The sequence below is a fragment of the Protopterus annectens genome, chromosome 8.part0, assembly GCF_019279795.1.
Source record: "Protopterus annectens isolate FY-2018-M chromosome 8.part0, PAN1.0, whole genome shotgun sequence".
Classification (NCBI taxonomy): Eukaryota; Metazoa; Chordata; order Ceratodontiformes; family Protopteridae; genus Protopterus; species Protopterus annectens.
The window spans coordinates 1,251,572,895-1,251,590,772 of NC_056741.1; the positions used below are offsets into that span (position 1 = coordinate 1,251,572,895).

Consider the following 17,878-nt stretch of genomic DNA (forward strand, 5'->3'; position numbering starts at 1 on the left):
ACTTAAGGCCCAGTCCACAAGGTTGATACGTTCTACAGCCGTTTTCAGAAATTCCTCTAAATATTTGTTTATCAACTACATAGTCTACCCTGCACAGTTTTTCCAAACCTTGTAAACTATCAAGAACTGCATTTGGTGCTTAGGTTCTCAAAAGTGTTCTTGGGATTCTCTCTACTGTTAGATTGAATGGACAGTATGAAATAGGAAATAGATGTATATTTGCCATAATGTTGACTCCATTCCTTTTCCTTCTTGGAGAGAAATTGTCATTTTCCAGTTAGTGTTCCATTACCGTTCTGGTAGTAGTAGTTGCTAGGCATTAGAAACTCTTTGAAGGGGAGAGACAGGGGGTTTTTAGAAAGTTTGCCGGAGTTTGTGACATTATAGCACTTGCTGATGGCTGGATTGGATCCAGGGAGTGGCTGAATAACCATCTGCCATATTAGATGGACTTGGAGGAAAAGGATCCAGTGTTATGGTAAGGGCATAACTTGTGTTTTCACCTTCTGTTGGCGCACTAATGTAGACGACCAGGAGGAAGTTTCTGCTGAATGACTTGCCTGCCATGCTGTGTGCCTGCCTTCAGATGATGGTTTTTCACAAGGCTTTGTTTATACTGTGGTCTGAACACCAGAGCGGTATTGCCTTTTTTCTTTTGGCTGATGGACATCCTCAGCAAAAAAAGGAGTTTGCTTGATTTCTCTAATTCTTTCAGTCAGGATGCTGCCGTCAGGCTTTAGTATCTCTTCTCTTTTTGATAATTGATTCTTTTGAGTTTGGTTAGCTTATGTAGTGCTTTCTGTAGCCCAGCTGTAGTGGAACCATCACTGTGTAGAACTGAGTCGTTCATTTGAAGTTTATTACGTTCTGGAAAGTATTCTGTGTGTTTTGAGAACTAATGTGTCCTACTGTTCACATTTGAATGTATAAATGTTGAGGTGCTATATTACATCACTGAATGAGCTGTGACAATCTTGATCTGTTACAACTGATGTAGTCTGTGGAGTAGAGAAATCCAGGGATTCTGTAACTTGTTTTTAACAGGACATCCTTAACCCTCCCATAAGGATGTATGCTCACTGGCTCATTTTTCTTGTGGCATACTTGAGGCTTGTTGGTAATGTCTGGGTGTGAAACTATAAGGCAGCAGCATTTTCAAGCTTTAACCATATTAGTGTTGAATCTTTTGTTTGTTTTGAAACTATTACTTGGTTTGTTTGCATTGGATTGAGTTTATTTTGTCAACTGTTCACATAACTTTTTTTTAAATCTTTAAACCTAGGCCTGGATTATGTGATTGAGTACCGATCAGAGTCTGACGTTCCCTACATGTACGAGTGCACAATCTGTAAATGCACCACAGGAATGACCAATATGTTTATGCATGTTGTTGGTTATAAGCACAGATATGCTTATTTGGTGAGTTTTCCATTTTACTTGAAATGTTTTGAACATAGTTAATACTTGTAAATTCACTGTGTTGCAGGAAACTTTGTTGAAATATGTCAGTAATGCAGAGGGAGATGTAGTACATGACTGGGGTTCAAGTTGCACCCCCATTAGCCTTCCTGTGAAGGTTATGGTCTCAAATCGGACCTGAGCAGCTATCCTCTTATGTACATGCCATATGCACTACAAAGAGGAGAGATTCATTCTTATTGAGTTGGTTTTGGGTGAAATTGGGCCATTTGGTGGTGGTGGGATTTGGCATGTGATTGTTACCCAGATGTTACTGCCAACTATTTGTAAAAGTACATCAAAAACTAGTTTGGCTAGTAATTAAAAACTTAAGATTAGTTTGCTGGTGGGAAATATTCTAATCACTAGCTTTTATAGTCAAAGTAGAGGGTTACACTGTACATGTTTAATTCTTTCTTTAAAAAGAAAAAAAAAAAAAAGTGAATATCGTAGATGATTTAATAGTTATACTGTTATGTAAATGAAAATAAATCATGTTGACATATTTAAATACGTTATTCATCACTTATCTAGCCAGTCATTCAAACATTCTATAGCTCGTTCAGATTTTGCCTTCTTTTAAACCTCATTCCTCCTCCAAAATATTATTCTGCATGTATTGTTTCCATAGTTCCAATTTTTCTATGTAATTTGCTGATGCCATTTCCATTTGTATCTGTTACTACGTTCACTACTACAGCTGATTTAGACATTAATTTCCATTTTCTAGTAATTGCTTTTTTTGCAGCTACCCTAATTAGATTCAGCAAGGCCTTACTATGTCTAGGCAGTTCTCATTCTGTATCGTAGCTCAAAAAAGTAATTTCCCTAATCACACCAACTTGCTCACTCAGCAGCTGTGATGGAGTAGTCTACAGGGAATTTAAGGCTGCCTACTCAGTCCCAGGAAAATGTGTTCCCAGTTATCTTTCTTCCCCATTACACCTCCAACATTTGCTATCTACCTGAGGAAAAAGTTATTTGGGTCTAATTGTTGTATAAAAATACCTATGCAAACACTTATGAGCAAAGATTCAAAGTTTTTTAGTCTTTGTTGCGTGTTTGGGAGACATGCATATACCCCAGTTACTTATTTTGTGAACTGCTTATCCAGTTTGTCTTCCCAGTCCTTTCTAACCTCTTCTGATTCTTATAGTGACCATGTAATATTTTATGTGCTGTATTAATTATTCCTTTAACAGCAGCTTCTGTTCTAAATTTTACTAAAAACTGTAGTAGTGCTGATCTTTCCCTTATGATCCCCCTATTTCTTTCTTTTTTTATACTCTATCGATCCTTGATGGTTACGGCAGTCTCTGTAGCCTGCAGTCCAAGTAAATTCTTGGCTTGTTCCCATTCTGTTACCTTTTCCCCTCTATTTACTCCCGATACCTTAGTTCCTTTGCTAGTTTTTTCAGGTAATTTCCAGATCCCTCTTGCTTTGTAGTCTGGTTCACTAATTGCAGTCGTTCCTATGGGCATATTATCCTTTCTCCATTCATTTGTTGGCTTAGTTCCTGGAATACTTTCTGCTACTTTATGGGTTTTGTTCTCCTTCTGCATCTAAAATCCCAGTCTCTCCTTGTTTCTTGAGCTTCCCCCGTTGTCATCATCCCTTTTCACTGAGTTATAGGTTTTTGCTTGTGCTATTTATAGGAGCCTTGATTGTAAAGCTCTGAAATACTCGTTCAAATCGGGTAATACCAAACCACCTTGCTTTGTTGGAAAAATCAGCTTATCCCACTTGACTCTTGCTGTCTTCCCCTCCCAAATAGTCATTCAGCTCTTTATTAATTGCTATCCACAACTTTTCCTCTGGTTGATAAAAATATGCCTGACCTGTGTATAAAGGGACTAAAAACATTTTAATTACTTTGTATCTTGATATCCATAAAATGGAGCTTTCAATTTCCAGCTTTTGTATTATCTTGTTTAGTCTCTTCCCACATATAATTAGCTGCCACAACAGACTCCTTTTTAATCAGTACTCATAAATACTTAATTTTATGTTCCTGTGAATGGGGTACTGCTGGGCCAATTCATGCGCTGTACATAGTTTACAGCTATAGCCTTTGTTTTATCTGTCTGTTTTTGGATATAAAAATTAATGAAGTGTCTCAAAATATTCCATAACACTGATATTTCCTTTTCTAGTTCCATGAGGTACAAATTATGTGCAAATCAACTTTTCTTGGAACACAGTACCAATTATATACTTGAATATAAGGGAATCAGGAATCTTTTACCAGTGGTTCCAAATTGTACACAAAAAGGGGAAAGAGGGAACCCCTGTCTGGTTTTTCTGTTCAGACACATCTTATCATAGATGAGCCCCCTGTTTGATTTTTGCCTTTGATCCCTCATATATCTTTCTAATTAACCTTATTGTATCAAGAAATGCAAATGCTTCCATTGCTGTACATGTAAAGTCCCATCTTATTCTTTTATATGCTTTCTTTGCATCAAGGCCCACCAATAGCAACGATATTTTCTTAACCTTCTGCTTCCCCTGGATCATCATTTTCTTGTAATGTCAAGTTTTACCACCCCCTCCAAAAAATATCCAGCCATATCTATCAATTTTGGCATTGCCTTTGCCATTTTTTAGCTGTTATAGACATAAACACTTTATGATCATGGTTTAAAGTTGAAATGGGCTTAAATGAAGATGTATCGTCTGGGTCTTTGTTTACAGGTGTTACAGCCACCGCAACTTTTTTTCTAGGATGTTGGTGCCTCCCCTCTTTTTAAAATACTGTTAAACAAAACCTTCCAAATCTTTCATATTCTTCCTTCTAACTTTCAAACTTCCATTGCTTCCAGCTTCTTCTGGAGACTTTCATGTAGATTGGTTATAAATCACCATTCTTATCTCCTCTTTTCTATCTTAAGTGTTAGTTGTTCAGCCTCATCTATCTCTAGCTATGATATATTTTTCTTCCATAAATATTCTCATTTCTGCTTTTTCTTTATTTCCCCACTTGTGTTTATACAAATTTTCATAAAATTTGGAAATTATATCTTGACATGTTGTAAAGATTTTTCTTGTTATTGGCTCCTTAAGTTTGGCAAGATCTCTTTGTACTTTCTGGTGTGCAAGTAATTGTAACAAAAATATTTTGTGCACTGGAGTTATCAATGAACAGTTGCTCAACACCAATCTTTCCAAACTCGTGTATTATCCATGTACTCCCTTATTTACTTGTAATTAATGCAAGTACTCCTATTTTTCTTTGTTCCTGATATCCTGAAATCCTTTATTAAATTCACATGCTCAGTTCATTCCAAATGTATCTCTTGTAGCATTGCTGTTTACACTCTGCAGTTTTTGTATAATTATGTATTCTTTTCTTTTTGCCTGTACTTGTTGGACCATTTATATTCCGATATAATACGGAACGTGTCACCATTATGGTAGAGTCCCGTTCCCCCCCCTCACAAACACTAATTGCATATGGTAAATTTTTTAAATGGTTTAAGTCCAGCTTTTGTGATACATGAGCACCCATTAATGATTAGTAGGTTGGAACCTATGTCACACTTTGCAAGACTTTTGTTTCAGTAAAAACCCTCATAGAAAAAAGCAAACATAACTCTAGAGCACCCTGATAACCAGAGAAAACCATGTACGTCTTCAGGTAATGAAGTTTTAATCCTTGTAATCGAAAGATTTGTGTCAAATAGACCGCTGCTAATGCAAGCTGTAGTTAACCTGAAATTGGGGTTATCCATGCTATTGCCTGTACTTCTTTTGTTCATCTTTATTACCCCTCCTTCAGATGTGAAAACTGTTTGCTTACTTCCAGAACTAGTTAACTTGTAGTCTTGAAGAAACCAGTGTTCTGTCTATTACTCTAACAGCTTGCTTTCATAGAAAAGTGAGAAAAGCTGAAATATTTATTGTTCAAGGAAAACTTTTCATTGTCTTCAGAATTCTCAGTTTTACTTGTTTTTACTTGGTACTTGTTGGATTAAGCCACGGTGCCTTATTCACCTATGCAAAAATAAGGGAAAAATGTCATCATCATCTCTGTGTATTGTGTGTACTGCTACACCCCATCGCCTACCTTAACAGCCCAAGATTACAGCCTATTAACTTAAACATAACTGTTGTCTATTTTTTCCTTCTCTTTTTCCATTGTAATGCTTCTATTCCTTTATGCCAAGAAATAAAGAAGAGGAAGAGCAAAGCCATCTGTTTACTTGAGCATACAAGAGCAACTAAAAATAAAATACTCTGAAGTATTCAATTTTATATGGTGAAAAGTTTCATAGAAATACTATCGGGGGGGGTGTATTTTACTTGGTTACCTTTTTCCCCTCTTCCACCTCCTCCGATTCATTCCTTACATTAATAACATGAAGTAAGGCAAGTACCATCCATTTCCTCACAAGTTTGACATAGTCAACAAAACTCTCTTAATTCCACTTATTCTTGTACTTATTTCACTGATGTGAGAATGAAAATTCAGTCCCATTAATTTCCATATTGCTGGTTGTTTTCATGTTCATTTCCCAACTGCAGACTGTGGTCCAATTCCACTGTGCTCCTTATTCTTCTGGCCAGTTCTTGTGCTTTTCAGTGTCTGTCAAGCGTTTTCCTTTGGAATAATGGAAAAAAATTTCACTGGTCAAGTCTCTCCAAGGTGGCCATCATCCCAGGAATGAGAAACAAGAGTTTCCTTTGGCTTTTTTTTTTTTTTTTGGACAACCTTTTGCATCTCCTGTAGACTCTTCTACATCAAACATGACATTGATCCTCCAAGAAAATATTCTGAAGACAGCTGGATACAACATCTTGAATCTCACACCTGCCTCTCAACATTCCCTAATTACCGGAATACATTTGTTTAGCTTGTACCTGCTGTAGAGTGGAAAAACCATCTTCCACAGACAATTTACTCTCTCTAACTTTTAATACTTTGACATTTTGCCACAATTTTGTTGGGATCAGTTCTCTCTTGGAGGTTTGCATCTTTGCTAATAAAGGTTTTGGCTGTTTTTCTCAGGGCCATATTTGGAGCAGACACACTGTGCCCTTTGACAGTTCTTGCTGTGGAATACAAGTCTAGTTGCTTATTTGTGCCTTTTCAAGAATACATTCTGTTCCTTCAGGTTTCTCTGTGTAGCAGAAAATGTGTGATTTTTCCTACATGCTCTGTTTTCTAACTCTACCATTTTTTTGAAACTCCTCTTCTTGAGGAGTTTTTTATTCTGCCAGCCTTTTCATTTTATCCTCTGATTTTTGCAGCTTTATCAGCTCATTTGAATCTTTTTAAAAATTCTTCCATTTTTTGTAGCCTTCTGTTATGTAGTTGATGTATTCCTTTAGAATTGTATTTGTTTTAATCTGCTCTGAGCACATTTTGACTTATTTTTCCTCTAGTTTAGTACAATGCATGACTTTCAGTAGAGCTGGAGCTTGAACTACTTTTTGCTGAACAGCTGCAGAAATGTCCTATTAATCTTTTACAGTATTCTTTACATGAGGGAGTTGCCTGACATCCGCTAGTATATTCAAGTCTTTTACTACCTTAGGGTGCATGATATGTCTAACTGCCATAAAAGAGATGTATGTGCACACCATCCCCAGAGCCTCTTTGCTGCCAGTCAGATCGCCAGTCTTGGACATAGCGCTGCTGCTGGAATCACTTGCTTCTATAAAGATAAGTGCCCCGTTGGGAAATCCTTTGTCTTTTGCTACTCGCTTATTGATTGAGGTTAATGTCATTCAGGAGAGGGAAGTGCTACTGTGGAAGATAGATTCCATATAAGGATATTCATTCCCAGTGCCTCTTCTTTCTTTGGCCCCAACACGACCATAAAATTGTTTTTCAGACTTTTGTGCCAAAGACCCTCCGTAGTCAGTTATCGTTCCTCACTATCTACTTTAAAAGTCAAAACCGTTACGTTTTTAGCTAAAAGAGCAATGGAAAGTTCCTCGGACCCGACGATGCAGCCTATTAAGCACAAGGCCAAAAAACCTAGGCTGAAGCGGCGCTTGTCAGTACTGCTATCTCTTCTGAAACACGAGAGCTCTGAAACCCACCCCATCACTGATCTGGATCCACAGGCCAAGCCTGTCTTGCAGGCTGCCTTGGTACCGGATGTATGCGTGTTGAGAGAGACATTACTGACATTGACTCCCGATGTCTAGAGGGGGAACGTAGGCTCATCATGTCTGAAGGCCCCAGAGGAATAACTCTGATTGTGGTGAGAGAGGATGTTGATTTGGACCTGATCGAATGTAGGCCTACATCCAGCCTTTCTCCATTGCATCATATCAATGTCCCTGCAAAGATAGGAAAAAAAAAATACATCTCCTCTTCCACACCCTCAGAAGGAATGGCAGAATTTCACACAAGGCCTTTTTAAGGCCTTCATTGTGCCAAGGACTTCTTCAGGTCTGTGACTTTCCACCTCTGCCTGGCCTACCTTGCCTCAGAAAAGATCCAGGTCACAAGCCACTTCAGACGAGGATTCTTGACTCTCAACTTCTGGTTCTAAAAAAGCCTGACTGGTACTACAGAGTATCCAAAAACTGCAATTTCCTTTTCAAGGCCCCTGTGGCAGACCCCTCTGTGATTTCAGTAGCCTCTGGTAAGGTCAGTTCCTTTTACTTCCTGCCTCTTTTCGGACAAGGATAGTAGACAGTTGGACAGGCTGGGTAAGAGAATGTATACCTCTGCCACCTTAGCATTCAGAGCACTGAACTACCAGACCCTTATGATAAAGTACAATTTGGTAACTCATATCAAAGGTCTCCAAGTTTGTGTCGGATATCAGACTGCGAGAACAAAGCCTTTGTAGTCTCTCATTGCAGTGTCCTTTCAGGTAGCCAGACCTTCAGTTTAAATGCAGCTGTGGTGCTGTAGAGGCCACCTCATGAGCTGCAGCTTCTTCCCCTGCCCTAAGAAGACTTGCCTGACTAAAGCTTCATCTCCTCCGTGAGGGCATATAGGTGAAACTAACAGATGCCCCATTGGATAATTCTGGTCTATTTAGCAAACAGTTTGCAGAATTATTCAAACCCTTACAAGAAAAGAGCAAGGAATTGAAAGATGTTAAGTATATTTTGGTCTTCCTTGTGCTTAAATTCCAGAGGAACTACCTTCAAAAAACAGGTCTTTGTACTCAGGCAATCTAGCCCCCCCCCCCCCCCCAGTCAAAACACCAAAAGAGGTCCAAGAAAACACACCAGTTGTCCTCACCATCTTCCTCCCAGTTGGCTAAGCAGCCCTTTTCCTGATAGGACTGGCTCTTCCTCATGACTCCAGGTAATCTGGGCACTTAACCCCCACGCCTTATATCCATTCCAGCCTAGGAATTCATCACTCAAGACTCTTGGGTCCTAACTATTGTAAAGAAGGGGATGCTTCTATTCCAAAGACATGCATCTGGGGCATTTCTCCCCGGGCCTCTGCTGAAAACGGGTTCTGTGGAACCTAGTTGGACTTTCCCGGTCAAATGTTTGAAAGAAAAATTCATGGTTTGGCACACCCCACCCTTCAGGGGCATCTCCTAATCTCCAAAAGAAAAGGAATCTCTCTTCCTCAGTTCTGCAAAACCTGCTACAACAGAGCACAATCTAGCCTGTCCCCCCAGCTCAAAAAGGAAAAGGCTTTTATTCACATTTTATTCCTAGTTCACAGGTAGGAAGGTCCTTGGAGACCCATCCTTGACTTCTATCTCAACTTTCTGAAAGTTCCTTACTTTAGAATGCTTACTCCCTCAACACCCTCTTACATCTGATCCTCCCTCATGCCTTCCTCGCATCCGTAGACATCAAGGATGCCTACCCTCCATATCCACATTCACCTCGGATACAGGAAATTCCTACACTTCTCTGAGCTCCTGGCATTTTCAATTCTTGGCCTTGCTTTTTGGGCTTTCCACTGCCCCGAGAGTCTTCACAAAATGCCTGGCTCCAGTGGTTGCCTTCTGCAGACTCCAAGGCATTTAAGTCTTTCCCCTACCTAGGCGATGACCTGATTCAAGCCAAATCCCAGACAGAACTGAACAAAAACCTCCAGTCTACAATAGCTATTTTACAAAGCCTGGGATTCGCCATTAACTTAAAAATCTTTACTTGCCCCATCCCAAGACCACGTCTTCCTGGGTGCAGGTTTCAAATCAAGAAAATGGTGTCTCTTCCAGTCACCAAGGCCCAGGATATTTCTGACCTTTTCAGAGATTCTCCCCCTCAATCTCCTGTCTGCAAAACAGTTTCTGTGAATCCTGGGATTGATAGTTTCTGCCATCCTTACGCTTCTGGCAAGGCTACACATGAGGGAATTCCAGTGGTTTCTAAAATCAGTGTAGTCACAACATGCCCACCTCCTGGAATTTTTAAGTATCACTTCTACCCTCACTCAAGAAGGAGCTTCAGTGGTGGATAACACATCTGTCCATAAATCCAGGTCTTCCCATTCCTCCACTGCCCCCAACTGTGGTACTATACACAGATGGATCATTGTAGTTTGGGGAGCAGCTCTGGACAATCGCTCATACATCAGTGGATGGCCTCTCAAAGAAGAGGCCCCATAAAGTGTAAGGGAAATGAAAGTGTTAATCCTTGCCCCTTCAGTCCTTCCAATCCTTTCCAAGACCAGGAAGGTTGCATTATCACACAGACAATATGACACTCCTGTGGTGAATCAACAGTGTGGAGGTATCGTGCCTCCTTAACAGGCTAGCCTTACAGGCCTGGAATCTATCCTGCCTACTGGAAATATCCCTTCAGGCAGTTTCATCTCTTCCAATCAGAACTCTGTGGGGGAGACACTGAATAGATCCAGAACGCAGGCACACACTAATGGATGTGTAACAGGGATGTGTTCCTGGACATTTTCTACCAGTGAGGTATTCCACAAATAGATTTGCTTGCCTCCCCCTGAGCAAACTACCACCAAATTCTGTGCCAGAGAACCTCATCCTCAGGCATGGAAAGTGGATGCCCTATCAATCTCTTGGAAGGGGAAATTCCTGTATGCATCCCCCCACTCACTCCAAAAGTTATACTGAAAATTGAATGGGACAAACCAAAAATTTTGCTGGTGACTCCCTGTTGGCCAAGACAGAACTGGCTCTCCTTTCATCTAGCCAAGAGCAGTAATCACAAATTACCTCAGAGTGGAACTACTTGCAGAACAAGGGCTCACTCATCCACCCACAGTTGAGACCCTCGGCTTGACCCTGTGGGTGATAGAGCACTGATTCTTTTCAGACACCTTTATTCTGTGGACATGCTTCAAGTCCTGCAGGAAGCCAGGAGACCCAATACCAGAAAATCTTACCTCTCCAAATGGAAGAGGTTTTCTCTTTTTGGTGTCTTGACAGAAACCTGGATCCGCTTATGGATCCCTCTATGCTTCTGTCATGTGTGTGAATTGCTTAATGCAGGCTTAGCTTATTCCTCCATAAAAGCACATTTGTCTGCTTGTCTACCATTTTCACCACCCCTAGCCTCCAGATTTGAGACCAAACATTTCCTTAAAAACATCCTCCACATTAGACCTCCCAAGGAGACCTGTCACTGTACCCTGGGACCTGAACTTTGTTCTAGAGAAACGGACTCTGGCACCTTTTCAGCCAGCCTCTTCTAGCTCCCTCAAGCACTGTACCTGGAAAACTGTCCTCCTGGTGGCTATTATCTCCACCACGTAGGTATCAGAAGTACAAGCCCTTATGGCTTCTCCTTTCTTGTCCTTTCACAAGGGAATGGTTTCCCTTTGTACCAACCCTTCCTTCATGCCAGAGTTAGTTAATGAATTGTCCTTAAACCAGGCTATTTATATTTCCACTTTTTCCCCCTCACCCCAGAACAATAGTGAGAGGATCTTGCGTACACTTGATGTACTTGGACAACTGGTTGTACCTGCACAAGACCAAACCTTTTAGAAAATCAGACCAATTGTTTGCGTCATTCCACCGCAAACAAACCGTCTCCAACTGGAGCTCCAAATCCATTGCTTTTGCTATGCCCACAATGGTGACGCTTTTCTTGGTTCAGTCAAAGCTCCCTCTACAAGGGGAGTATCTTCCTCGGGGGCATTCCTCAAAGGGCTGGACACCAACTTTATCTTGAAAGCAGCTACCTGAACATCTGTCCACACCTTCACTAAGTTGGATTCCATCTCCAGATCCAGGACAGGGTTTGCCAGGGCAATTCTGCATGGCTTCCTGGATAGTTCCTCTGCCACTTCCACCTCCTTTTTTGCATGAGCTTTTGTATTCTCCCTCATGTAAAGAATACTGCAACAGATGAATAGAAAGACACAGAGTTGTTGTGTAAAAACTTACCATAACAATAGATGTCCTCTTCTCTGTTGCAGTATTCTGTCCTATCCTCCTTCCGCACTTCCTGGTATTCTTGGATACATTGATCTTTCCCTTAGAGATTCTCTTCACCTGGGGCTTCAGTTCTGATGATGTGTGCTTTCTTATGGCCTATGTCTGATGGTGGCCTACGTCGGATGTACCGTGCTCCCTAAGGTAGTAAAAGACCATTGTACTGGCCAAAGTCCGGTCGCCTTGGCAGACAACTCCCTCGTGTAAAGAATACTGTAACAGAGAAGAGGAGGACATCTGTTATGGAAGTTTTTACACAAGTAATCTTTTTCCCAGACAGTTTTTTCTTCACTTTTTCTAATTGATTTTTTTTTTAGGCTGTCTTTTCTTTGCAGTCATCCTGACAGTGCATTTACTAACCAGTAAATGAATTTTACTCCAGTTGAAAATATCTATGGCTGCAGTTATTCAGTTTCTGTTTTTACATTGGGAGAGCTGAACAGTGTGTAGCCTTTTTGGATTTCTTCTCAGGTATACCTTTTTCTGTGCTCCTTTTGGCATGGTTTCCTTTACTGCAGCATTCTTAATTCCTCGTCTTTACCTTTCTGACTTGCATTTTATTTTGCATGCAGCCATTTCTTAAATGTATTCTGTTAATTAACTGCTTATAATTTAACTTGTAGTACAGCCATGGCTCTTGGTGAGATGAGTCTACATCTTGCTTTGTTTAGTCACTATTATAAATGTGGTACAATATATCATTCCAAGTTTTTTTGTTAGTATCTCAACAAATTCAGAACTTGCTTTGCTTGTTATGTCTGTCTGAAGCACGAGTGGTATACAAATTAAGTTGGTTTAGGGATATTTGTTAGATTAGTGCACCACCGAAGTATTGCAGCGTTTGTAACATGTTTTATTACTGCTGCTGTAGAAGGACTTGACTTTGTGTTCGTCTTTTGTGTTTAACATCTTGTTTGATACTACTTTGTCTGTCATGACTAATCTTACCTTGTTTGTTTTATTTTGTACTATGCTAAGCCAACTGTTTACATATGTAACTTTTATTGTCTTTGCCTCGTAGCCCAGAAAGTGTCTGAAAAGGGTCTTAAGACTAGCCCATTCACATGGCAAACCTGTCTGTAGGACCTTGTATTTTGGTAAAGAGCAAGTAGTGAATAAATGGCAAGCTGTTGATAGCCTCACTGTAACAGTACCTCATTTCAAGAATAGTAAAAGTTCAGTAACTTCAAATCCTTTCCAGCAACATGTCAAGTTTGACATTGAGAGACCCCAGAAGCCTGGCAATGTACAGTGTCAGTGGAGAGTAAAGAGAATTTCTTGATGCAAAGCTTTCTTTTTGTACTAACTTTAAACCAAAAGAGCTTCTTGTGGTTGCATTTCGTGTAGTTTACAAAGGATAAGTGAAATTCTTTTCTTCAAGCACTCACACTTGAAGTATATTCACTCCATAGATTTTTTTTCACCTTTTAACACAGTGACATGGATGTCTGTCATGCTGCTTAGTAAACAGTCATTTAGTCTCCTTTCTGAGTGGTAGTGCCATTTGTACAGCATGTCATGCACGTTGCATCTAGCTAGGCTTTAAGTTTAAGTTCACCCATGTTTTAAAAGAAGGGAAGAATGTCTACTTGTAGCTAATTGCCACAAATAATAAGCATGCTGCTGCAAGTGAGCTTTGTTTTGAATGTCCATAGTTGTGCCAAAAGTGTTTCCTAAAATAGTACATTTACTCCTGCAACAGGTGCTGTTTTACACCTTGAATTATGTCTCTCTCTCTCTGTCATACATTGGAGTTTGAGATCTGTTATGGGGAGTAGCCAGACCTTTGTTTTTCAACCATCCCATTTGACTAAGAATGGTTGGGGAAATTAACTGCCTCCCATTCAGAGGTATGCACCACTATTGAGGTGTGTGGGTTCCCCCACCTACGAAAAACTCTTGTTGGTTACTTGCTGCTGTAGCATTATCTTTGAAGAGCTACCAGTAGGATGAATAGAGCAGAGCTTTACTAAAGCTATGTGCAACTTAAAATGAATTATGCTTGTTTTTTAATTACACCTTTGTGTTTCACTTGTTTACATTGTGTCATCTTTTGGATCTTTTTGCTTTTATATTCATGCAAATAGACTGATTTCCTTGATCATTAAGTATGTTCTGCTTGTGTTGAGTATTTTTGGATGATTTTCAACATTTATTGCTTTTGTGAGATCATTATTGGCAGTACTTCATTTGTTTTTATGGTCTTTCTATTGGACTACTTGGTCTAATTGTAAGTAACCTTCTTTTTATGAAACTAGTGGGACAATACAGTAGTAAGCCCCTGATTGCATTCCTTTTTCAGCAACTTAAGTACCCTGAAATGGTTGGACCTGCTGCTCCTAAATCAGGATATCCCAGAATTCTCGAGAAGCTGAAGGAGAAAGCTGCATATATTGAGAAAATGGAAGGAAGACAGAGTCTGCAGGTAATTTCTCATTTTTTATTCCCTATGTGTTGCTTTGGTTACCAGTAGAAATGTGTATTAAAACTAAATATTTTGTTGTGTGTAGATGAGGTTTATGAAAATTTGTTTTGTATTGTGAATTGTGGTAGTGATGACTGTGGTAGCTGTGCTCACTTGTGTGTTGTTGTGTCTTTCGGCTTTTCCTGGTTTGGGGGTCGCCACAGCAGAACTCTGGTCTGCTAATGATTGGTAGTTGACTTTTACGTGCCGAGGTACCATCCCTGACGCACAACCTTTAATGAAGGTACGCCCATTCGCGCATGTCTTCAAGCAGAAGACGCTCTAGCTGAGAATCGAACCGGACAGCGTCTTACTGTGAGGCGACAACGCTACCGCAGCACCCCCACCGCATGTTGTGCTCACATGTAATACTTTAAATGTAATGCTTCACAAACTCTGCCACATTTCATGCTGCTTTAGAAGTGGATGCATTGCTGTGACAGCCTATTAACTCTCATGCTCTCCATTAGTTGCCATTCTCTGAGTTTAATTTCAGTACATTTTCTCAATTAGGGTGTTCCATGAATCCACCACTTGGGGAAAGCAGTGCTTTCTCTAATCATTACGTAGAAGTCATGCCTCTCTGTCTTGTCATTAATTGTTGTCACATTACCATACTCCTTATTGTATTGTGTGTCCACATACTGCTCCATCAGTTATTTCCTTAAAGTGTGGGCATTCCTATAATGTTATACTTGTAGGTAAATTTGATATTGATGACCCACACTGATGGCTTGTTGATTGAGGGAATCATCATCCGTCATTGTGTAAGAACTTGTAAAATCCCTTGGCAACTTTTGTACTCTTGTTAAGAGACATGACTTAACATAAGGCATTGTATACGTAGCATGCATTGTAGCCCGTTGTCCATGGGTATTTTCAGTAACATTTTGCATTTCTTTGTATAAACAACCACTAGGTGTCAGTGTTAGCATCTTATTAAAAGCCAAGATGACATCCCTATCCCTCCACAAATACATGCATGTATCATTGTTGCTTTTATTGCTTTAGGCTGCCGCAAGCATTAGATGTTTAATCTTACTGTAAACGCACTTGAGGGAAATGCGTTTGTCTTCACTTGTCAACAGAAGAATCGTTGGTTTTAAGAACTCCTTGTACATGATTGACAGGAGGGTACTTTCTGCAGTTAAAGCAGTAAACAAGCACTTGGAAAATGGGATGAGACCTAACCATCTAGAGGGAAGTTTTCTTGGCATACTCCCTAGGTACCCGTGGATCACAAGCTTATTTTTGGGCATTGAGGACTGAAGACCACAACATCTTTGGCAAGTATTGTGAGATATGGATGAGAGGTCCCTTGCCCCTAGTACGTGTCCTATATGTTTGCATTGCCCAGTCCTCTGTCAGTTGTATCATAGTAGACAGCCCCTTGAACCAGCCTTTCACTCCTCAGTAAGTCAGCCATACTCTAAACTGAAGATTGTCCTCTAGGGGAAGCCACCTAAGCGCATTGTGGCCATCAAACCTTGATGGAAAGAGGCCCTTTGGGTTTCAGTACTGTAGGGATTAAGGACAGCTTTTCTCATGTGGGAGTTTATTACCTAAGAATGCAGTCTTGCACCTGCAATTTTTTTTTTATTTGAAACCTGTACAAGGCTGGAACAGGCTTGTTATTGGTGCTTTCTGCTTTTGGCAGTTATGTTGTATTTTGCCAGTTCTTTGTTCACATGACAGTATGCAGCAGTCCCTTGTTTACCTTTGTACGCCTGCTCTCTAGTGGGTACTGGGAGGGCAGAAATCCCTCATATTTGGTCTTTTAAGAAAACTCTGGCTATGGGGTGTCGAGGAGCTAAAGATGAAGCCACTTCTTTTTTGGATCATTTTTTCTTTTTTGATTCCTTTGGGCTTTGGAGGAGTATCTTAAACTGTTGAAGCCACTGAGTTACTCTGGTGCTGTCTGGACATTGAAAAGACTGGTTGCCATGACACCTTTTTCTCTGGCAACAATACTGTTTGCAATCTTGATCTCTTCACTTGAAGTACGTCTGATCTTGTTGCTGCTATTGTACCTCCACACTGACTCAAACCTTTTGAGTGTTTTCAGTCCTTTTGATGCAGAGAAATGGTTACACTTTGACCATCAAATTGTATTCTCCAGAGTTTAGAACCCTTTCTTTAGGTGTTTTAAAAGTATTTGGTTTTCTACGCAGTCTTTAAAATTCTTATTTCTTCCCATTCCTTTTTCATAAATAAGTAAAAAGTTTTGTCAGTTTTTTTTTCCTGCCATTTTGATTATGTTCAGTGGACTGTTGGTACTTTGTAGCTTGAGTGGGTGTTTTTTAAATTAGTCTGGTGGTAACCCTAAGTTGTCGTTACCCAGTATACCAAGTTAGTTTTAGTTGGTGAGTGTTCAGTCTGTTATGAGAGTGTTTTAAAGGATATGAAGAAGGAAGTTAAGGCTTCAGGTTTACAAAAAGTACTGACTGCGGATGCAGTATTCGTCCCATAGAGCTCCATGATATATGGGGGGTATGGCTTGGGGTGGGACACTTAAATACTGAATGTGTAATTCCTTAGAAGTTTTTTTTTTAATAAACGTTAAGTAGCAACTAAAACTGACAGTTTCACATGCATTTGGTATAGAAAACAAACCATAGTAATACTTAATGTTCTATTCTCATGTTGCAGTATTCTAAACATGAGGGATCTTCCGCCTGAGGCAACCCGAATGTCTTGCTTGTATACAAAAGCTTAGCCTGGCTGCTGCATGGTGTGTGGGGCATCACGCATGGGTACTATAAACCGCAGGCCATAAATGGGATATCCGCATGCGCAGACCTCAGAACTTCCCTGTTGCCATTCGAACATCAACTCTATTGTTCTGCTCTGCGTCAAGGACTTTTAAAAGGCAAGTACCCTGTTGGGGAACCTTTTACCCTTTTCTCTAGTTCTGGTTGCTGTCATTTGCCTGTTAGATTTTCTCATTCCTGATGACATGGACAGAATCAACTAAGTGCGGCTGTCAAATCCTGCGCAAAGACCGCTACAACTTCTGCCTCTCTTGCCTAAGGCCTTCCCACTGCTACAAATCTTGCTCTGTTTGCCAGTAGTTTGTTCCAAAGATCCTACACAGCCATCTAGCGGTCCTTAATCTTTTTGTAGAGAACCAATGTCTAAAGACTAGCCTTTGGTATGGAAGTGACGCCCAGTGTGTTGGCCGACCCGCCTAAGAAAAACACAAGTTTCAAGGTGTGTGAAAGTGCCCACACCTCCAGATTTGGACATGCTGTCAGCTGAAGATCTAGGGGCTGAGATGTCCGATGTCTTCAGTGGGTTCTCTTTTGGACACCGTTCTAGTTTCTCCTAATGGGCATGTCCACGGAGGTTATTCTGAACTTGGTTTATGATGGGGATGGAACCAGGTTCACCACGGAGGTTATTCTGAACTTGGTTTATGATGGGGATGGAACCAGGTTCACCCGGACACCCTTTGTCAGCTTGCATTTCCAAGCAGTCACCCTCTATTCCTCCCGTTTCCTTGGATCCTAGGCCTACTCCTTCTCAGTCTGGACCTAGGGCATCCTCACTCAAAAAGAAGCAAAAAAATAAACACTTGTCTGCCTCTTCTGAGAGTATCCCAGATTG

General features: G+C 40.4%; 1 protein-coding gene across 1 annotated transcript in view; it reads left to right on the plus strand.

Annotated features, from left to right (window-relative positions):
* LOC122808456 overlaps nt 1–17,878 on the plus strand; it is a 447,437-nt gene that overhangs the window by 186,121 nt on the left and 243,438 nt on the right. The window contains exons 7-8 of the mRNA XM_044079416.1: nt 1,283–1,419; nt 14,111–14,233. Coding sequence (XP_043935351.1) covers nt 1,283–1,419; nt 14,111–14,233 — 260 coding nt within the window. The remainder of the gene's footprint in view (nt 1–1,282; nt 1,420–14,110; nt 14,234–17,878) is intronic.